General features: G+C 43.4%; 1 protein-coding gene across 4 annotated transcripts in view; it reads right to left on the reverse strand.

Annotated features, from left to right (window-relative positions):
* Rsph3 (radial spoke head 3) overlaps positions 1-23,290 on the reverse strand; it is a 50,737-nt gene that overhangs the window by 14,880 nt on the left and 12,567 nt on the right. For 3 of the 4 annotated variants that reach the window (XM_021149937.2, XM_029471404.1, XM_021149938.2), the window contains exons 3-8: positions 10,595-10,736; positions 7,957-8,102; positions 6,785-6,988; positions 4,736-4,898; positions 2,151-2,237; positions 1,719-1,837 (exon numbers count right to left, since the gene is read on the reverse strand). In XM_021149937.2, the coding sequence (XP_021005596.1) occupies positions 1,719-1,837; positions 2,151-2,237; positions 4,736-4,898; positions 6,785-6,988; positions 7,957-8,102; positions 10,595-10,736 (861 nt within the window). Of the gene's footprint in view, positions 1-1,366; positions 1,838-2,150; positions 2,238-4,735; positions 4,899-6,784; positions 6,989-7,956; positions 8,103-10,594; positions 10,737-23,290 lie in introns of those variants that run through there. The other variant, XM_021149936.2, reaches the window with a different exon arrangement.

Here is a 23,290-nt window from a genome sequence, read left to right on the forward strand (position 1 = left end):
CTAGCCTCTGAGTGCATGTAGGCTGCTAGCCTCTGAGTGCATGTAGGCTGCTAGCCTCTGAGTGCATGTAGGCTGCTAGCCTCTGAGTGCATGTACGCTGCGAGCCTCTGAGTGCGTGTAGACTGCGAGCCTCTGAGTGCGTGTAGGCTGCTAGCCTCTGAGTGCGTGTAGGCTGCTAGCCTCTGAGTGCATGTAGGCTGCGAGCCTCTGAGTGCATGTAGGCTGCGAGCCTCTGAGTGCATGTAGACTGCGAGCCTCTGAGTGCATGTAGACTGCTAGCCTCTGAGTGCATGTAGGCTGCTAGCCTCTGAGTGCATGTAGGCTGCTAGCCTCTGAGTGCATGTAGGCCTTACTCAGAACTGTACCTTAAAGTTTGTAGCTTCTGCTTGGTACCTGACATGTAGCAGGTACCTGTTCATGTCCGTTGGCTGGCTTAGATAAAGCAAGATGGAAATATAAACATGATTATACGACTTGGGAAGCTCCCATGACGTTTAAGCAGTCTTGTGATATAATACACGGAGAACTGGGCACACTCATTTTATATGTATAATCACTGATCTTAAGAAATTACAGTTTCATGACTGCAGATTCTATCTCCGCTGGCATTCTAAGACTAGACTGAATGCCTGCCAGCAGCTGTAAGGCTGAGATGGTCATCTGCGCATCCCACTACTGAAGGAAATGGTCTAAACGAGCTGAGTTAAGAGTCAAGAGTAACGACTCTGTACACTGCAGCCTTCTATAATTCACAACACAGTGAAACACTTTTGAGAGACAAGCAACTTACATTAACTAGACATACTATTTGGTAAAAATATGTAAACAACACATTTTTTAACAAAGTAAACATGTATATTTTCTAAATGTTGGATCATGCATGAGCCTAAATAGCCCACAAAAGGTCTGGGCACTTCCAGCCAGCTGGCAACAGAGGCTGTGTGTGTAAGGTGGGGACCACTTCGCTTTGATTGACGTTGCCTGAAACTTGCCTATGAATGAGATATGCAAAAAGTAACAGGTCCAGATCAGCCAGTAAGCCTTGCCAGATACTGATGCTGCAGCGGGTGGCTGTTTACAAGGACTCCAATTTTACCCCCATCCCCACCCCACCCAGCCTTCAGGAGTGTGCTTAGGTGTTCTTTACAGAGTCAACACGCTAGTTTCCAACAGAGAAGACAAGCTTAATGGCTGACAGCACCTATTATCTCAGTGAGATATGAGACCTACCAAAAAGAAGCTAGCCCACAAGATGATGATTATGAGAGATACATATATGAGAGTAATGGGAGACTAGATTGGACAAGATTCTTATTAGTAAGACAACATGGCCCTTGAACAATGTTAAATAAATGAAAAAGTGTCATTTTTATTTTATTTCATTTTTTTAATCATAATTGATTTGTTCAGCCAACTAGACAAAAAGATTTAGTGGCTGAGTATCACAGTTTGTAAAGCCTGGGTGGGTCATGTGCACCAGTGCCTGCCTTGCATTATAACTGACCAGATGTTGAGCTGCTCTCTGGCTCCAGTGAGCCTTCTGGTTGTGACAGCTCCTCCCCTACAGACTCCCTCAGTTCTGATTGGTCACTCTGCCATAAGGTGTCCCCCTCTTCCACAGGCTTCCTTTCTTGGAATGGTGCTGGCTGTGAGGAGACTCTGTCTAAAACTGGCTTCTGCGTGTGCAATGTGGTTGACTCCTGTAATTCTAAACTCACCGAGGGATCTGTCACTGTGTTAGGACCATTAATCACGTCATTTGTCTTCTGAGCAGGCGGCATGGCTTCCTTATGCTCGTAATCGTTGATCCTTCTTTCAACCACTTCACGGATCAACACTGAAAAGTTCAGAGGGCATTTTGAGTTTCCATACTTTTCTTAGAGACAAGCAGAAACATGCCCTAGCCTCCCCTCCCCATCAGCCTTTACACATTTAGCATATACAACTAAGGTTATGTCTTTCCGTCTTTGACGATGTCATGTACAAAGCAACAATAGAAGACACCACAGGATGAAACCACAGGAGAGCCAGAATGAGAGAGGGTGAAAACTGTGCCCTTGTTAATATAGCTGACAGCCTCAAAGTTTCAGAGCTGTCACTAACACCAGTGTCCCTCCCTTGCACGTCTTGGAGGTTTCAGAGTAACTTACTGTCAAGCACAGTTCTTCCCACCATGTTGTGTTCCATGGATTTTTCAACTTCATTCATTAGCCATGGAAGGAATCCTACCTCAATATCTGCAATAAAGAAAGCCAGTAAGCCATTGCTGCAGGTCACCACAAACTGCTGCTGCCCTGCTTACACTGCTCAGCATCACTGTCCTCTCAACATAAAATATCAAACACACTCACATAAAGTAACAGCAACGTTGGAGCCACCTCTCTGTAAATGCCGGCCCGGGGATCTCGCAAAAGCACCTTGTGCAGGAGGACCTAACTGAGGACTGCCTAAGAGACCAAGGATTGCTGGTGCAGACAATGCCAGCCAATCAGGAATTGCTGTTTAGAAGAGATGCTTTCTTGGGACCAATGGGGTGTGGGTGGAGGGCATTAAAGGAGCTTGCAGCAGTGTTCAGATGAGCTTGCTGTTTCTCACCTGCTCCTGGAGGGAGGGACTTCACCACCTCACCTCCAACCCCCAAGGGCAGGTAGGGTCGGGTGGTGAGTAGTCCAGGACACATAGCATAGCTTTTGCTACATTCTCTAAATGTGCTCTGGTTAACTTCCCCTCTACTGCAGTGGAAGCAGTATTTTACAAATGATGAGGTTTTCCATAGTGAAAACTGAGTTGGGCCCACAGGCACAGTCTGAGTTGGGTCAAGGAGGAGGGGCGGAGAGAAGACTGCACTGAAGTGGGATGCAAACCTGGGGACCAGCAATGCCAGAATAAGAATGCCTCTCTGGAGGCCAGAGCTGGGTGGAAGCTGACCAGCTGAAAGGGGGTCTGAGCAGGGGCCATTCAGGAAGCACTGCAGATAAAGTGGAGAGTAAATGCTTCTGTTAGAAGGACCTTTGCTCTGACTTCAGTGGAATATGCACTGTGCAAGCACTTTAACAAGCCTGCCCATCGCAATCTACACTCTAAGTTTCAAGGTGCTTGTTAGGGGCAGGCGTCGTAATTAATAGGATGACAATGGGGAAAGTAGAATATTGAATTTCCTAATATATATGTCATATCTCGGGTAAGATTTTCATTTTCAAGTTTTGGACTATGTAACAGAAAACAAAACCAAACATTACCGTTCTCTGTGAGCAATAGTAAAAAGTCTACTTTTATGGTTTGGATCCTAACGATTTCCCTAAAGCTCACATGCGGAAGCCCAGTCCCCAGCTGAGAGTATGTTCTCTTGCTGGGGAGTGTCTGCACTTGAAGGGGTGGACTGGCTGGATTTGTGTGTCAACTTGACACAGCTGGAGTTATCACAGAGAAAGGAGCTTCAGTTGAGGAAATGCCTCCATGAGATCCAGCTGTAAGGCATTTTCTCAATTAGTGATCAAGGGGGGAGGGTCCCTTGTGGGTGGTGCCATCTCTGGGCTGGTAGTCTTGGTTCTATAAGAAAGCAGGCTGAGCAAGCCAGGGGAAGCAAGCCAGTAAGAAACATCCCTCCATGGCCTCTGCATCAGCTCCTGCTTCCTGACCTGCTTGACTTCCAGTCCTGACTTCCTTTAGTGATGAACAGCAGTTTAGAGGTATAAGCTGGATAAACCCTTTCCTCCCCAACTTGCTTCTTGGTTATGTCTTGTCCAGGAATAGAAGCCCTGACTCAGACAGGAGTTATTGGGAGCCTTTTGTTTCCCAGCTTTGATTCCCTGTGTGTTCCCTATACAGGCCCAGCAACAATGCAGTCCGATGACTCCATATGATCATGTACCGGAACTCCTAAAACCCTGAGCTACGATCAGCCTTTCCAGCCCTTAAGCTGGTTGCCCCAGGTAATTTGTCTGAGTGACAGCTGACTGACATACCTAGCTAGAACACACAGGAGGGTGGGAGCTGAGCACGGGTGCTGCAGCTCCACCTGCACATCTGTGCAGGCTATGCTCAGCTCTCCACCTGGTACATCTGCAGTTACCAAAGCATAGGCAGCTGGACATACCCGAACGGATTTTCTTCCTTGACTGAATTATTTGAGGTGGAAAGACTCACCTTAAACCTGGGCTTTAGTGACTGTAGGTGTTAGCAAATTGGAAAGCCAGTACCATACACTTTTTTGTTTTGCTGGGGTGGCTACAGGACAGGGTTTTTCTTGCATAGCTCTGGCTGTCCTGGACATTGGTCTGTAGACCAGGCTGGCCCGGAACTCAGAGATATGTCTCCTGAGTGCTAGATTAAAGGTGTACACCATAACTACCTGGGATGTTCCAGATCTTAAAAAAATTCATCCTTATACTTCTGTTGCTCTAGGACCACACCTACTGCCAAAATATGTGATGGCCAGGGTTCTCTATAGAAACAGAATGAGTGTATGTTCGTAAAATCTTACATACCTTATGACTTAATTTCTAAAAAATTCATCATTTCAAACTGAGCAAACTCATGATCATAAAGCAATGAAACTGGGACCTAACCCATGCTTTTCAGACCGAGTCTTTCTAGTGCATAATCCTGCTTATCAATAGAGAGACGCTGGCCTGGACTACAAAAGCACAGGGCAGCGATCATACACATGAAATAAGTTTGAACCAGTAAGGCTATTCTCAGCATAGCAATGAATCTAACAGAAGTGTCCACAAACCTCTTTCAATTGGATCATAAAAGTAGCCACTATTCCTGAGACTGTCAAAGACTGATGGGAGGAGGTCAGCCAGGTACCGCTGAGCGAATGCCCGAGCCGAGATCTTCTGTGACGTCTCATTCTGCTTATGGACAATCTCCCACTGCTGTTTCTTACGGCGATCCTGCCAAGAGAAAAGATGTCACTGCATATGGAGAGCTGAGTAGTTTGTTCCTCAGGCACTAGGACTGTGAGGCTAAGGATGTGGAAGTGTGTCAGTCCAGGACTCACCACAATGTCAGACACATTGAGCAACTAGTGGGCATTGAGTTTATGAATAACGAAGCTCGAGGTAACTCATCTCCTGACCCGTTTTCAAGTAAAATAATTTTTATGCTTAACACATGAGTGTTATCAACAAGATAATGGCAGCTGGTTATAGTGGCACCCACTGTTGATTCGAGGTTGGAGAGTGGTGGGTTAACGGCTATCCTAGGTTACACAGGGCTACCTTGTCTAAAACAATCATGGCAGATGATAAGTATTTGCTATCAGTGACGTCAGAAAGTAGTACTTATTTGAAATTATATTCTTATGTATCATCCATTGAAGAACATCACCCAGTGAGCTGACTTGTTTTTATCCCTTTTAGAATTAGTAAGGCTAACGTGGCTTTAGAGATCATGAAAGCTTGTGTGTGTGTGTAGTTGTCTTCCTCAGGCCAAATAACATCTATAAAGCTAATGAATGCTTTTTTTGTTGGGTTTTTTTTTTTTTTTTTTTTTTGTGCTTTTTTTGAGACAAGATTTCTCTGTGTAGCCCTGGCTGTCCTGGAACTCACTTTGTAGACCAGGCTGGCCTCGAACTCAGAAATCCGTCTGCCTCTGCCTCCCGAGTGCTGGGATTAAAGGTGTGTGCCACCATGCCCGGCACATGAATGCTTTTTTATGTGCCCATATAAAAGTGGGGGCATTAACATATTCTTCAAATAATCTATCTTCAAGGTTTAAAAACAAATACAGATGTAGATGACTTATATTCTAGTTGTTCCCACGATCCACTTCCTGACAGCAAACACATACTTTGTAAAGATCTTATTGGTTGTCTCAACAGAGGCTCTGTAGTCAGTTGTTTATCTTACATATGCAAGCAAAGACCTACACAGAGCATTCCTACAGAGCCCTGTGTTCTTCATATAAACAGTTACTAATTTTGGAAGAATTATTAATTTTTGGAGAAAATATAAAACCAGCTGATTATGTCATAGCAGCAGTTTCCTACAAATGTACTTGGGGCTCTTTGGGAAATAGTTCTCATTGGTTTAAATATTCTGGCACTACCTTTTATCTATTCAGTGTGTAAGAAAGACTGACAGACATGTACTGTCAATATCAGAAAGACCTGTAAATATAATTGAGTGTGTAGATTTTTCTAGCTGCAGGCTATTGATACATTTTATTAAAATGAGTTATAAAACTTTTCTTATTGAAGATTCATAAAACATAGTTTGGAAACAAGGGCCTGGTCTCTAGCTATCTGCCGACTACCCATCCCCATGAGCCTGGCATTTCCTGCCTCTTTCCTTCCTTTATTAGATGATGACAAATCAAGAATTCTTTCTCTAGAGCTCCTTTCAAGCTCTTGGCATTTAAGAGCACCATTCAGTTTGACGGCATAATTGAGGAACCTGTACTTCATTGGTAGCTTTGGGAAGCTGACTTACATATATTAATAGAAGGTGGAATTTACAAAACGGAAGTGAGAGATTGGTTGGTGATCTATCGGAGAGATCTGAGCAACAAAGGCTGTTGGTCTCTTTCATAGGAACATTTCTCACTGTGCTGTGTTCTTCATATAAGTAATTACGATTTACTAAAAAACATTACTGGTTTCATAGTATGCTATATGTAAACTTGGACATAATGTATGAAGTGGCCAAGAGACTGAGGGACAGTTTTGGGTATTGTACTTAGGGGATGGGTCCAGCATACTCAGGGCTCTGGTATCAATCTCAAAGAAATAAGAAAGGAAGTAAAAGACCAAGACAGTCAGACAGACAGACAGCTGCACCTTTTCTTCTCGGTGCCTTCTCTCTTGCTCTTCCAGTCGCTGCACTTCAGCCAGCTCCACGTTCCTTATCTCTTCATATGCATACTGACTGGCCCGCAGGTTGGCTAGCTCCTCCTCTTCCATCACCTCTAGAAGGGACTGTTCAATCGTCTTCCCCACCAAAACCTCTAACATGGGCTTGACTTCAAGGTCAAAGTCAAAAAGCTTAAACACAAAAGGAAGCAAACAAAATTTTAATCATGAATCAAATGTATGATAAGAATATGAAGGGAGATTGCTGTGTCACCTGTGGGTTAGACACTTACTGCCACTGTGTCTGTTTTAACTCTCAAAAAACCTTACAAGCTACACAGAGGAACATGCTGATTTATAGGCAAAAATCTATTAAGTTAAAACAATCAAGGAAATCCATGTTTATCAATGTGAACTCTAACACTTAATGATTTTAAGCTGGAATTCTGAAACTAAAGGGCAGTGTCCTGTCTTTCATATTCTTTTTTTTCTTCTGTTAAACATTGACTAGCCTTAAAGAAACTTAAAAAAAAAAAAAGACAGTTGAATGAAGTAAGGAATAAGAACAGTGTCCATTCGAAGTGACGCAAGCCTAACAAGTCACCACTTTCTCGGCAGAGCTTGAAAACTTCCTTCATTTCCAAATTTCAATGTGTTTTTTCAAGTTACTTTATTCTCACCTCCCCACATCCTGATTCATGTAGTCATTTATTTTAACTCCACAAACTGGCCTATTCACGCATTCCATGTGGAGATGAAAATGTTATTTAGAGTCCGTAAACATACAGTCCCTTCATAAAGTAATGTGCTCCACAAACGACTTGTGGGGTCACTGAGAATGGAGGCTCTTCTATAAAGGGTAGTCCTTTTTCTTATTTGGTACAAATCTTAGGTATAAACATTAAGTAAACATGTAAGCAAAATTGAATGTGAAAAATGTGTGTAACGAATTTATTTTTCATCAGAAAGTAGAAATAATCAAAATATTGTACTTGAAAACATTTCTTGGTACTACAGGATAAAACTACTATAGGTAATATCTGGAAAGAAATCAGAAAACTGAGCCTGATGGTGAAGTGGCTCTTGCTCTGTGATGCTCTCCCCGCGCCTACCTTGATGCCGTTTCTCAAGTCCGAGGGAAGCAAAAGGATGCACTGTACCTCTCCTTCCAGGATCTGAGTGGCCACATCTTTGCCAGTTTTGGCAGGAATGAAGAGGGGTGTTGGTGGTCTGTCCAGAAACGCATCTGTCTGGCATTCCATGTCGACTTCAACTATGCGGTCAGCAATTTCTTCAAGGTATAATTCTAGAAAGAACATTATGTACGGAGCTAACAATTAATTATGGTCTACTTTTGGCATTAGATATCAGCTCACCCCAAAGAGAACTAAGTTACCAGCACGGGGGCACGTGTCTGCAAATCTCAGCACTTAGATGAGGGAGGAGGACCTCGATTCTAAGGCCAACCCAAGATCAGCAGTGAGCTGAGCTCAACACTCAGAACAACAAATAAACCCCTAAACCCAAACAATACTGAATAAAATGAATTAGAATGAAAGTGCTCAAATGTGGGGCTCATTTTACACACTGAGCTAAGAACATTCATCATGGCTGAAATGCCCTGGACTTTTCATTGTAAAGTGAGACTAAAGGAGAACTGGAGACCATAGGTTTCTGAGATGCAAAGTTAACAGCACCTGGCAGAGAAGGCATCTTTAGTAAATACAGCATTGGCTCTAAGTGTGTTAGGTGCCTGGGAATTTTAAGAATCATGCACTAAACCACCCTGCTCTTTGGTATTCTCCCTATGCATAGTTTATAAACAGACGCGTGCAGACGCGTGTCACATTAATACCTCTATGAGGCAGGGTGGCAGGACCATGAGAAGAACTTGAACACTGGCATTAAATACTGAATCCAGGATTCAGCCAAGATCCAGCCATCTGCTCTCAGTCTCCTCATGTGTAAGAAGGGTCAGAGTTACTTCTCACATGGACTCTCTAACACAAGAGAGTAACCGGTAAAGGGCCAGAGGCAACAGTAAATAAAAAGTAGGGGCTCTATTAGTCAGTATTCAGACGGTATGAACCTCATCTTGAGGCCCCCCCCCCCCACACACACACTAGCAAAGCTCTCATGTTTTGAGCTTACAATTTTGAGTTGGTCACACTCACAGCTTTTAGACACACCTAGGCCCAACACTAAGTCTCTGCTGTCAGAATCACTGACATCCACTCGCTCTAGGCTTGGCTTACAAGCAGGGGAAGCAGTGTGGTTCACTCTTTCTGCTTTTGGTTTAGAATAATCATGGTGATCTGCCCATGGCTGTTACTGGATAGAAGGGAATCTCAGGTGATAGCAGTCTAAAGAAAACCCCATGTACTGTCAGATACCAAAGTTCTGTAAACAGAAAATGCCTTGTCCAGCATGGCCTGGTCCTGAAAACCTGACTGGGGCAGTGAGGGAATTAGACACACAGACACATGTACAGAAAGGCTGGGGTCAGGTGGGCTATGCCACTCTGATAGAGTGGCACCCCATGTATCACAGCAACTCAGAGTCTCAGCACACTATGCTCATCATGGGATGGAGTGGGAAGTGGTTAGCTAGTGTCTGTAGCAAGCAGTCTCAGGCTGTACATATCTGGGAGGAGAAAGCTGCAGTTGCTTGTTTTTGCACACACTGGTCAATCACTTATAAACACATACTTGCACACGGTCAAAATTCTCACTCAAAGCAGAAGGCTTTGCCAATTTGCCGTGGGGCCAGAGCACATGTCAACAATACACATTTACTCAGAACTTCATCTGCTGCTACACATCCACTCAGGGTTCCTGTGTTATGGACACCCTCAGTCATTGCCTCCTCAGCGCCCTACAAGGAAAGTCTCTGCAGGTGAGAGGGAGACAAGCAGGGATCCTGGAACCTGCTTTGGAGGCACCTGTGTGTAAAGTCAAAGAGAGCGAAGGAGGCAGGCCAGTGTGAAAGATGACTGAGAATGAGTGGGTTCATGCTCCCTGAAAGACAAGTAAAATGTCTACACAGCTGCAATGCTCTCTTGTCAGCCTTGAAAAAAAAGTAACTCAAGTTGGGTTGTGAGTAATAAACCTACTTTGAGATTGTGCTGGCTAATTTTATGTCAACTTGACACAGGCTGGAGTCATCTGAGAGGAGGATTTCAATAGAGAAAATGCTTCTATAAGACTGGGCTGTAGGCAGTCCTCTAGGGCAGTTTTAAAAATTAATGATTGACAGGGGAGGGCCCTGCCCATTGTGAATGCTACCATCCTTGGGCTGGTGGTCCTGGGTTCTATATGAAAGCAGGCTGAGCAAGCCATTGGGATGTAAGCCAGTAAGCAGCACCCGTCCCATGGCCTTTGCATCAGCTCCTCCAGGTTCCAGCCCTGCTTGAGTTCCTGTGAGGACTTAGGTCAGTGATGGACTACAATGTGGAAGTTTGAGCCAAATAAACTCTTTCCTCCCCAAGTTGCTTTGATCCTGGTGCTTTATCATGGCAACAGTCATCCTCACTAAGACAGTCATATAATATGTGGAAAGGGCTGAGAGAATTTGTAGTCAGGACACTCCTCTATCAAATCCAAATCCCTCCTAGTATTTCTGACACTATCATGATATACGATTTACATATTTGTTTACTAAGCAGACTTCCCTCCCATATAACAGGGAGAGATTGACAAACACATGGTGAACATGAATATTATAAGGGATAAAATGTACACTCCAGTGGATTGCCACAAGCAGCGACTGAGCTGTGACGCCAGGGGTGTGGTCCTGTACCTGTCTGCACGTCCACATGCTTTCTGCCCTCCACGGGCTCAGGCGTTCGTGGTTTGAGCTGCTCCTGGGCTCGTTTTCTGGCAAGAGCCCTTCTCCTGGCCTGCTGCTGTCGCTGAATCTCTAGAGGATCAGGCTGTCCAGGCTGAGAGAAACAGACAAGGCTTAGAAATACCAGACATCACTTCTAAAAGCAGAGAGCTGCTGCCACTGACCAAGCTGCTCCTGGCTAGCAGCAGAGCTTGTGTCAGCAAATGTCTCCTGATGACTGCGGCATGCCGAGGGTGTGATGAGGGCCATTTGGCAGGAATGTGGTCAGGTGATGCAAAGCTCACAGCAAATGCCACTGGCACACATGGGTACAGAGTCCTAGATAACCCCATTTCCCCTCCATCAAGTACTTTTACCACCAGTTCCTCATAAACCACCAGTGCCTAGTAAAACGTGTGTGTGTATGTGTGTGTGTGTGTGTGTGTGTGTGTGTGATAGAAAACTTGAGTGGGTAGTAAAGAAATTAAAAGCCATTAGTTTTTTTTAAAATCTGAATTCAATGGAATAGATTTCCCTTAGATTTTTTTATCAGTTCAGTTCAAAGAGAAAGCATCCTGAGTCCGAAGAAAGCATCTTCTCTTCAAGTACATAAGACAAGCTGACCAGCGCTGGAAACACCACCGGTTTTAACTCAGCACAATTATGAAAGGATAGTGTTTTGAATGAAAAGTTTCAATATTTGAAATTTTAATTCTTGTGTGTAGCTGTATATTGTGTATGTGCAAATTCATGTCTCTGAATGTGAGCCACGGCACATGTACAAAGGCCAGAGGAGCACTCTGGGTGTCATCCCCAGAAATGCCACCACCACCTTTGACACAGGGTTTCTCACTGGCCTGGAGTCGACTCATTAGTCTAGAGCGGTGTCTAGCGGGCCCTGGGGATCATCCTGTCTGCACCTTCCCAGTTCGGGGATACCAAGTGTGCTCCCCCCAGCCCAGCAGTTTTTAGAGATCAGACTCAAGCCCTCATGCTTACGAGATAGACACTTTCCTGTCTGAGAATCTCCCAGCCCTCATGTTTTTATTTTTAATCAACATAAAGGAACTGTACGTATTTCCAGGTTACAGGGTGACATTTCAACATACAGACACAATGTGTAGTGATCAGATTCTAACAACGAGCATATCTGTCATTTCCTTGACTTGGTAACACTTCTGTCTTATTAACTACTTTATTTTTTTTAATGCTATACACCAGGAATCCTACAGCACGAAACACCTTGACCGTGACTTGCTTTTTTCTAAGTCTTTACCTGAGTCATCTATGTTTTATCATGTCCCAGTAACACACCTGCCTGCCCCTACTTGTTTCAAGACTCCTTTTATTTTTGCTTACGCGCATGTGTGTGTGCGCGCGTGTGCGTGTGCATGTGTGCAGGTGCTGGGGGCTATTAGAGGGTATTAGATTACCATGGAGCTGGAGTTACAAATAGTTGTGAGTCACTCAACATTGGCGTTAGGAAACAAGCTCAATCGTCTTAGCTGCTAAGCCGCCTTTCCAGCTCCCTACGCCACACCTCTGCCTTCGCTGAGTACAAGCTGGCTGGCTGTATACATAGGATTGTCATCATTTAACTCATGAAAAAAACATTAAGAATATGACACTACAAGTTACTATGAATGTTCATATGCAGGCTTATATTCAGAGTTTCAACTTCTATTTGATACATATAGATGCAATTGTAAGTTTGAATGTATCTTTCTATTTCTATAGGTCCTTGAAGCCCTTATTGTCAGTTTTTAAATGTCAGTGTGGTAGTAGGTGTGTGGTAACTATATCACCACAGCTTAAAACTGTATTTCCCACATGGCTAATGCTACATCTTCTCTCTGGCTCATAACTTTTGACATTTTCTAGTTGGTTTGCCTATTTTTTAGCTTTCAAGTGTTGAGAATTATATATTTTCAATATAAGCCTGTTGTCAGTGTGCTGTTTACCTGCTGGAGTGTGTAAAGTTTTGTAGTTTGCCCTTCTGTTTCCTTACAAGGCCTGTCATCAGTCCAACTTTGTTTCTATGCTAGCCACCCTCCCAGGATTATACAAATTCTTTTATATTTCACATTTAAATCCATTTATTTGCAATTTTCTCCTCATAGCTTCTTTGAAACAAGGCTCCCTCTATAGCTCAGACCAGCGACAACCTCATGATCCCTTTGCCTCAGCATCCCCAAGGGCCCCTGCTCTTTCTACTTAGGATTGCATTGGTATTTGGAGTCTGTGGTGATTACAAAGAAGTTTTAGTATTGTTTTTCTATTTCTGCTAAGAACGTGATTGAGATTTTGATGAGAATTACATGGAATCTTTATACCACCTTTGATAACAAACATTTTTACATTATTATACCAATCCATGAGCATGGTATGTCTTCCCATTTTGCACTGTTAACTTTAATTTCTTTCTTAAGTGTAGACATCTTTCTCTTGGGTATCTTTCTATGCGTTGAGGCTATTGTTAGTGGGAGTTTTTCCTGATTTCTTTCTCTGCAAGCCTGTTATTGTTGTGTTGCTGAAGTGTTTATCAGGTCTCTGGTGGCATCATTAGGGACACTGAAGTATGGGGACTTTGACTTATTCCTTTCCTGCCGTGCTTTTTTTGTTTCTCTCTCTTGCTTTATTGCTTTAGGTAAGACGTTGAGTATTATATTGAGTAAGGGTGGATGTCACTGCCTGGCTCCTGAGTTTAGAGGAAATGTTTTCAGTGTTTCTCCATTTAGTGTCATGTTGGGTATATGTTTATTATGTTATGGGTGCTCTCCTGTTTGTTAGGAAGGACGCTGAGCTGAGCTTTTACCAAAGGTGTTCTCTGCACACACTGATGGTATGCTTTCTGTTCACGTGTCCATTTATGTCAACCATTTGCATCTGTTGGATCAATCTTTTTTTTTTTAATTACGTATTTTCCTCAATTACATTTCCAATGCTATCCCAAAAGTCCCCCATACCCCCCCCCACTTCCCTCTATTGGATCAACCTTGCTTCCTTGGGGTGAAACCACCTTGGTCACAGGACATATCCTTTTTAATGTGTTGTTGAATGTGACTCGAAGGAGTTTTATTGATAAATATCATGTGTGTTCATCAGGGACACTGGTTTGTACTGGTTGTAGTTTTGTTTCTTTGTTGTGCTCTCCCCTAGCTCTGGCATCAAGGAATACCAGTTTTCTAGAGAAGGTGTGATCGTCTTCCTTTGTATGTTGTGACTACTTTGAGGAACACTGCTCGGCTCTTTCTTCAAGGTTAGGGACAATTTGGCAGTGACTCCATCTAGCCCTTACAGTTTCTTTAGGGAAACTTTATTACTGCTTCAATCTCATTACTTGTTATGGGTCTGTGTAAATTACTCATCTCTTTGTGACTTAACTTTGGTAAGTCATTTGTGTTTTTATCCATTTTTCTAGATTTCCCATTATTTTACTTTAATTATTATTTTTATATATGGGTATTTTGCATGCATACACATGTGCATCATGTAATTGCTCAGTGTCTTCAGAAGCCAGAAATCGACAACAGACCCCTGGAATTGGACTTACATATGGCTGTGAGCTGCCATGTTAGTGCTGGAAACACAAACTAAACAAATAGCTTTTAGAGTCTTTCAATACTCCTCAAAGTTGTCTACAATATACAATGGAGGACTATCATATCTGCTATAGAGAGGCAGTATGGCCCCAAGGCCAAAGCCAGATGAGGACACAACAGAAGCAAACAACAAACCAACTCCCCTGGTGACACAGACACAACGTCCCCAATAAAATTCTCGCAAATCTCATTCAGCAACGCACTTAAAAGGACACATACCATGACCAAAAACAGGCCCTCTGGAAGATCAGCTACTACTCTTAAATAATGAGCCAGCTCTCTCCAGACCCAATACTTTCCATTAAAAAAGCAAAACCAAGGGGGCTGGAGAGGTGGCTCAGCGGTTAAGAGCACTGACTGCTCTTCCAGAGATCCTGANTTCAATTTCCAGCAACCACATGGTGGCTCACAACCATCTGTACTGGGATTCGATGTTCTCTTCTGGTGTGCATGAAGACAGTAACAGTGTACTCATACATAAAACAAAACAAAACAAAACAAAACCAAAAACAAAACAAAAAAACCCAAAAAACTCCAACCCCCAAAAACATATACTTTCAAAGTATTCCCCAATGATTGTCTGGATTTTGTACATTCCCACTTTTATTAAAAGTTTTATTAGTTAGCTTTTCTCTTTTTTTCTGCTTAGTTTGGTTAGAGTCTGTCAATCTTGCCCGTCCTTGCAGAACGTTGTGTTGATGGAATCTCCTTCACTGACCTCTGACCTGGTCTTTAGTGTTTCTTGTCACTTATCACTTTTAGCTTTGGCTTGCTCTTGTTCTTCTCATTCTTGAGGCACATCATTAGGTCACTTTTTTTTTATCTTTGATTGTTGCTGTTGTTAGTTTTGAGACAGGCATTTTACTTTGTAATGGAGATTGGCATGGAACTCCCTATTTATACAAAAGCTGGACTTGAAGTCTTGGTGTTCTGTCTTAGCCTCTCAAATGCCAGGACTACAGGCACATGCCACCATATCCAGTTTCTCTTCATCTAATTTAGTTATAAACTCCCTCTCATAACTGCCTCTCTGATTTCTACAGTACACCTGGGGTATTCAAGAGTGTGCTGTTCAGTCTTCAAGAATTTATTTCAGTAGGGTTTTCCCCCTTTTAATTCCAATTATTTTGATTCTTGTGGATTGTTTTATTATTTTAAAATGTTTAATGAATGTATGAACATTAAAAAAGGGAATAATTCAAAACACAATAAAAGGTCAGAGGGTACTGATTAGAGAGGTAACTTATAGCTTTAAGGACACTTTCTAAACTAGTCATACCATTGAAAAGCATCTCTTTTCTTTGTGACCTAGAATGTGGTCTACTTCAGAGAAAGTCCAGGGGTTGTTGGAGGGAGTGCATATTCCATTTTGTTGGGTGGATTATTCTGTCAACGTTAGGTCCATTTGCTCTATGGTACAGTTTAACCCTGAAGTTGATTGATTTTTAGTTTTAATGTCCTATCTAAAGATGAGAATGGGGTACTGAGACTATCTACTCTTATTAAAGACCCACAAGGCCTATTATGTTCATTTGTATTTGTTGTTGTTTTTTTTTTTAAGATTTATTTATTTATTATATGTAAGTACACTGTAGCTGTCTTCAGACACTCCAGAAGAGGGCGCCAGATCTCGTTACGGATGGTTGTGAGCCACCATGTGGTTGCTGGGATTTGAACTCTGGACCTTCGGAAGAGCAGTCGGGTGCTCTTACCCACTGAGCCATCTCACCAGCCCCCATTTGTATTTGTTTTACAAAACAATGTATGACACACATCTGTATTTATAACTGTTGTATCTTGGTGGACTATTCTCTTTGTTAATGTACAGTGGCCTTCTTCATCTCTTCTGACTGACTTTGGTTTGCAGTTGGCTTTATTACATTTTAGTGCAATGGCTGGGAAATTCCCCATAGCTTTCAGGACTGCCAATCTGGAGGGTCTCAATGAGGGCAAATCCAGTATAGGTCTGTCTATATGTGTGTTTCTATCACTATAATAAACTCCCTGCTTCCTGTCTGTCCCCATGTAGTTTCTGTGTGGTGCAAGCAGTTTGGCCCGAATGTTGGAGGCTTGTGTACTGACTGTCTGTGGGGCACTGTGGTCTGTGCCATTCTTTGTAAATTCTGAGTCATACCACATTTGTAATTCTGTTCAAATTACAGAGAAAAAGGTTCCAAATCTATATCTGTGGCCATGAGTTAAGACAGACATGTCAGGGGGCTGTGGCCACGTGGGGTCAGGAGACATACTGAGCCTCAATCTGGGGTGACCATGGGCTCAGGCAGAGGCCAGGAAGCTGATTCCTGACTCCAGAGGGGAAGTCCACCAATAACTAAGCAACTACTGATGTTTGCTTTCCCCTAACTTGAACAGCCTGGGATTTTAACACTGTTGAAGGTAAGAGGAGGCTTAGTTTACAGTCAGGCTCTGCTGGTAGGTTTCAAGGTGGCCACAAGATGGACCCCAAATTTGGCCAAAGTGTATGACATTAGGCAGGGAGAAAAGTGAGAACCCTTTAGCTTTCTTAGAGAGGGTCATAGAAGCTCTCAACAATACACTCCCATGGACTTTGAATCACTAGAAGCAAACGCAGCAGTAGCTCTAGCTTTTATTAATCAGGTAGCACCAGATATCAAGAGAAAGTTCCAGAGGGTTGAGAGGTTAGTAGAAAAGAGTCCGAGGGACTTAGTGACAGTGGCAGAGAGAGTGTTTAGTAGAAAAGAGACTGCAGAGGAGAAGCAAATGAGAGGACAGAGGCAACAAACTCGTGACCTGGCAAAGATCCTGTTGGCAGCCATGGCCAAACCACAAGACCATAGGAGATACCTAAAACAGATAGCTTCTGAAGGAGGAGGTAAGGGGGGCCCTAAGGAATGAGAATGCCTCCTCTTAACAACCAATGTACCTACTGTAAAGAGAAGGGCCACTGGGCCAGGGAATGCCCCAAGAAGTCTATCCAAATCCCGTCCTTAGGAGATGAAGAATGGGGCAATGACATTCGGATCCCCTCCCTGAGCCCAGGGTAACTCTAAAAGTAGAGGGGAAACCTACCAATTTCCTTGTTGACAGCAGAACCCAACATTCTGTCTTGCTGAAGCCTGAGGGTAAAGGTTCTTCAAAGAAACCCTGGGTCTGAGGGGCAATAGGAATTCAACAGTACTCATGGACTACCAGAAGAACAGTGGGTTTGGGAGTGGGAAAGGTAACCTCATTCCTTGTTGTATCTGAATGCCCCCACCCTCTATTGGGGGAGAGATCTGTTGACAAAAATGAGGGAGGGCACAACTACATTTTTCCTCAGAAGGAGCCAAACTATTAGATTCAGAAGGGAAGCTCATTCATGTCCTTACCGCCTCTCTAGCAGAGTAATACCAGTTGTTTGAGCCCTCCCCACCTCAGAGGATGAGATTACTACTTGGCTAGATTGCTTTCTCAGTGCTTGGGAGAGACAGGAGGAGTTGGGATGGCTAATTATCGGACCCCAATTTGGACTTAGCTCAAGCCAGGAGCTGAGCCTGTATGGGTCCGACAGTACTCCATGCCCCTGATTGCTAAGGAAGGTGGTGCCCCCATATCAGTAGGCTATTAAATGTGGGGATCCTGAGACTATGTTAATTGGCCTGGAACACCCCTCCTCCAACTAGTCAAGAAGCTTGGAACTAATGACTATAAACCGTTACAAGATTTAAGAGAGGTAAATAAGTTATGGATATCCACTCAACAGTCTCTAATCCATATACCCTCCTGAGTGCTTTTCCTCCTGAGTACCAATGTATTGACAGCTTTATTATCTTAGAACTTGCCAGATAACACAATTGCTGGGTGCAGAATCTCCTGCCCTAGCCTTATCAGCTAGCCTATATTAGCCATCTGCTGGTAGCAGAAACCACCGGTTCTAACTACCTTACATCCTCTTTCTCTATGTCTCCTCTCTTCCTCCTGGGATCTGGAAGTCCCACCTTTACCCTTCGCCCAGCAATGCCAACTAGCCTTCTTTATTGACACAATCAAGAACCAATTAGGGGGCTGGAGAGATGGTTCAGTGGTTAAGAGCCATGACTGTTCTTCCAGAGGTCCTGAGTTCAATTTCCAGCAACCACATGTTGGCTCACAACCATCTGTAATGGAATCTGATACCCTCTTTTGGTGTGTCTGAAGACAGCAACAGTATACCCACATACATAAGATAAATACATCTTTTTTTTTTCTTTTTAATAGAACCAATTAGGGAATCCGCATCCCCCCACCACCACACACACAGAGGAACATCAAAAAAACCTTCAATGCCTTAAAGAAAGTCTTAATTTCTGCACCTGCCTTGGGGTTACCAGATATTAACTAAGCCCTTTCACCTCCTCATGGACAAGAGATCTGGGTAGCCAAAAGGGGTACTGATGCAGACTCTTGAGCTCTGGTGCTGACCAACCAGTGGCCTACCTCTCAAAGAAATTAGACCCAGTGGCCAGAGACTGGTCCCCTTGCTTACACATTATAGCTGCAATGGCCCTCTTGGTCAAGGATGCTGACAAACTGTCATTGGGCCAAAGACTAACCATCACCATACCTCATGCTATTGAAGGGGTACTTAAACAGCCTCCCACCCCGATAGATAGCTCACCAATACCAGAATGACTCATCACCAGTCTCTCCTCTTAAACCCTCCTAGAATAATCTTTCAGGTCCCAATGACCCTGTACTCAGCTACCCTGATGCCTGATCCAGATCTTGAAGAGCTACTGCATGACTTCTCAGAATCCTGGTCCATATCCAGGGTACTAGACAAGATCTTCAAGATACCCTTTGATGGATGCAGAGACAACATGGTTCACTGATGGTAGTAGCTTCATTCAGGACAGACAGAGGTATGCTGGGGAGGTGGTAGTCTCAAACACTGGGCAGAGATCAATGGGCAGAGCCACTCCTGGCTAGAACATTAGCATGGGAAGCTGAAATCAAGGCATTAGAGTTGGGAAAAGATAAATGACTTAACATTTACATGGATAGCCAGTGTGCCTTCGTTACCACTCATATCCATGGGATTATTTATAGGAGAGGCCTTTTAGTGGCAGAAAGAAAGACTATTAAGAATAAAGAGGAAATCCTCTCCCTACAGGGTTCTATGGGGACCTAAAAAGCTGGCCATCATTCACTGTCCAGGGCATCAAAAGGAAAGAGACTCCATCTCAGAGGGCAACAACAAGGCAGATAAAACAGCCTGGTGAGTGGCCCTAGAAACTGGGCCCATAAGGCCTTTGATTGCCCTAGACCCAGGAGATTCCACACTCCTTAATCAGCCTAATTATACTGGGCCAGAAACCTGTCCAAGTCTCAGTGTCATAGGGATGGTGGAGGACAGCTTGCAGCAAACTAACTGTACCAGACAAAAGAAGTCTACACATACTGAAAAAGATCTTCACACATGGGTCTGAAGAATGCAGGATTTAGTCTGCCAGTCCCACATCAGAATTAGAGATGCCAATTCGAAAAAAGCGGAAATTGTTAAGAACAGTAAGGTCTGTCAATTGAACAATGCAGGCGCCAATGAGAAGAACCCCAGTACTTGATACTGGGGCACCAAGCCAGGAGTCTACTGGGAAATGGACTTCATGGAGGTAAACCCAGGAAAATTAGGGTACAAATATTTGTTGGTGTTCATAGACACCTTTTCAGGATAGACTGAAGCTTTCCCAACTAAGCATGAGACTGTGGAGACTGTAGCAAAGAAACCAATAGAAGACATTCTTCTAAGATATGGTTTTCCTAGGCTTATGAGGTCAGACAATGGACCTACATTTGTGTCCCAGGTAAGTCAGGGATTAGCTAATATTCTGGGGAATTGACTGGAAACTTTATTGTGCTTACAGACCCCAGAGTTCAGGACATGTCAAAAGGATGAATAGAACCCTAAAAGAAACATTTGTTTGTTTATTTAAATGAGTACACTGTCGCTGTCATCAGGCATGCCAGAAGAGGGTATCATATGCCATTACAGATAGTTGTGAGCCACCAGGTGGTTGCTGGGAAACGAACTCAGAACCTCTAGAAGAGCAGTCAGTTCTCTTAATCACTGAGCCATCTCTCCAGCCCCTAAAAGAGACTTTAACTAAATTGACCTTGAAGACTGATGGTGACTAGGTGACTCTTCTCCCCTTTGCCCTTTACAAGACTACAAAACTCCCCATACCAGATGCGACTCATCCCTTTAAAATTATGTTTGCTTCACCTCCCTTCATTGTCTCCCACCTCCTGCAGAGGTTATTGCAGAAGCAGATGATTGCCAATTACTGGATGATCTTGAAGGTGTCCAATGGATGCACAAGCATATTTGGCCTAAGCTCTGTGCTCTCTATCTGTGAAACAGGTCCACTTCCAGAGACCCACTGATTCCAGCCTGGAGATTAGGTCCTAGTCAAGAGACCAACAGTGGTCACTAGAGCTTCCCAGAAAAGTCCTTCTGACAGTACCTATTGCCCTGAAGGTTGATGGAATTGTAGCATAGATTCATTATATTCACGCTTGAATTGCAGATCCATCTGCAGTTGAGGATGAGCTAGACCACTGGAGAAAGAAGAAATGGAAGGCTATCAGGCACCCTTCCAACCCTCTCAAGTGCAGGTTACAGCGATCCTGATGATAAGCTTCCTCATTGCATGTACTGCAGAACCCAAGCCCTGCACTCTAAACAAATTAGCCCAGTTCATGCAACTTACGGTCATGAAAAGTCACCTCCAGTCCCTCCATAACAAAGCCTGTGAGCTCTGGAAGTCCCATTATTGGGCCTTCTAGTTACCAGAGAAAGGGGGGAATAAGAGACCAAATGTTTTGAGTTCAGACTCCATCTTAGAAAACCTGACCTAAGTTTACACTTGATCTTAGCCAAAAGGCTGAGAAGCGATCTGACCTAAGTTTAAACTCAAGTAAACTAACAGTGCGGTACCTAGCATCAGTTTCCAAGTTATCCCCCAACAAAACCTGAGCCTAGCTCCAGTTTGTAGGCTACCCCCAACAAGACCTGCATCTCCAGGATATTCTTCCCCAACAAATCCAGAATTTAGCACCATTTTCTAGATTAATTCCCAACAAATCTGCACCTCCAGGTTATAAGCCTGCCCCTTGCCTAACAACCACCAATCAGGAGGAAAGCAGAAGTTAAATTTATGGTTTGGCTGCTAGCACTAACCAATTTGCTAAAGACCAGATTAGCACCCCAATTAGGTGCTTGCCACTTTCTATCAAACCTTGTCTCGATGAATTGTTCAGGGCTTTTTTTTTTTTTTTAAGAGAAAAACATTCATTAAACCCAAGCTAGATCGAATAAAGACCCTGGTGTGAGTGCATTAGATTGGCTCCTGACTGGTCTTTCTGGATTCGTGAACACTTTCTTGGTACTACAAGATCTGATGTTTTTCTGACATGTCTGTCTTTGTGGGTGAATTGTTTCCCTCTTATAGCTTTTAATATTATTTCTCTGCATTGTATTTTTGATATCTTGAGTAAAACTGTCCAATTACATTGTGTATTTTTTTTTCTTCAGCTGACTGCAAGAGGGTTTATTGTATATGAGCTACACTTGGCCACAAGAGAACAAAGCTAGTCCAGAGTGCCAGGCATCCAGGGCAGAGGGCCAGCGGGACTGTTTTGGTTGTAAGAAAGGGGGTCATTTCCCCAGGTGATCGCGGCGAGGTGACGTTGCAGGTCGGCCCTCAGCATCTCTCACTTCTGCTCCTGCTGGCTTGCTTCATGGGTGCATGGGCTGGCTTACTTGGACCTCTGCCTCATCTTTCTTCTCTTGCGCTTCAGCCTCCGCATTCTCTTCTTCCGCCACTTTGCTTTCATGGCGCAGGAATCTTCAAGGAAGATGGAGCTAAGACATTGTGCATTTTACTTGTAATTAAATTGTGCCACTATCTCAGGTGGCTCACAATCATGCTCCAACTCTAGACCTGATGCTTCTGGCCTTCAATGGCACCTACACACAAGTACTTACACACAATTTAAAAAATAAATCTTTATATAAGAATTAATGTTTGCATATTATATTTTCTTCCTTCCTTTTACTTTTGACATAATTATAACTAAAGAGATTGTTCTTACACACAGAGTGTAGCTGGATCATGTTTATAATCTCTGCCAACTTCTAACTGCTTTATTTAGACCATTTATGTTTAACAAAGTCATTGATAAAACTGTATAAGATGATAGGGTGTAGACTGCCATTTTTGTTTCCCATTTGTTCACTGTTTTAAATTTCTCTATAATTTTTGCACTTCTCTGGGTATCATAAGTGTTATAATTTCATTTAGAATAGGCATCTCTTTTTGTTTTTCAGAGCTGGGGATCAAATCCAGGGCCTCCTGCCCATTAGCCCGCTCAAGACTCAGGTGCTTTGAGCTGTTCTCACTCTATCTTACATCTGAATGGCTCCATCCAGTGACCACTAGTTAAAAAAAGGTACAGCTCCACCTAGCCGGCCAGGCACCCTGCCTTCTTGCTACTTCCTTTACACGGGAGATTCAAATGTTTCCTCTGAATATCCTGTGATCTCCTCTCAATCATTGCATGGCCTCCTGGAACAAAAGCCTTGAGCTCAGGTAAATGGCTTGACGTTGATCAATTAAAGTTTCCCATAGGAGACCTGCTAGCATTGCACCATGACATTTTCAGTTAACATGTTTCTCTCCAGCTCCTTTCAAGACCTTTTAGGTTCTGAAAGTTAGATTCCGACGTGGCTTGGCATGTTTGACTTCTCTGTGGGGTTTACTTACAGTGTCCTGAATCTCTTCAATCTTATGTTGGTTGCTAAGTTTGTGGGATTTTCAAGCATTCTTTATTCTCATATTTTCTGTTTCATATGGTTTATTTTCTTCTGAGTCCACCAGTTCCTGTGAGCATTGCCTCTGATGCACTGCTGACTGTGTTTCTTTGTTTTGGTTTGGTTTTTGGTTTTTCAAGACAGGGTTTCTCTGTATAACCCTGGCTGTTCTGGAACTCACTCTGTAGACCAGGCTGGCCTCGAACTCAGAAATCCGCCTGCCTCTGCCTCCCGAGTGCTGGGATTAAAGGCGTG

Source organism: Mus caroli, chromosome 17 (genome assembly GCF_900094665.2).
Source record: "Mus caroli chromosome 17, CAROLI_EIJ_v1.1, whole genome shotgun sequence".
Lineage (NCBI taxonomy): Eukaryota > Metazoa > Chordata > Mammalia > Rodentia > Muridae > Mus > Mus caroli.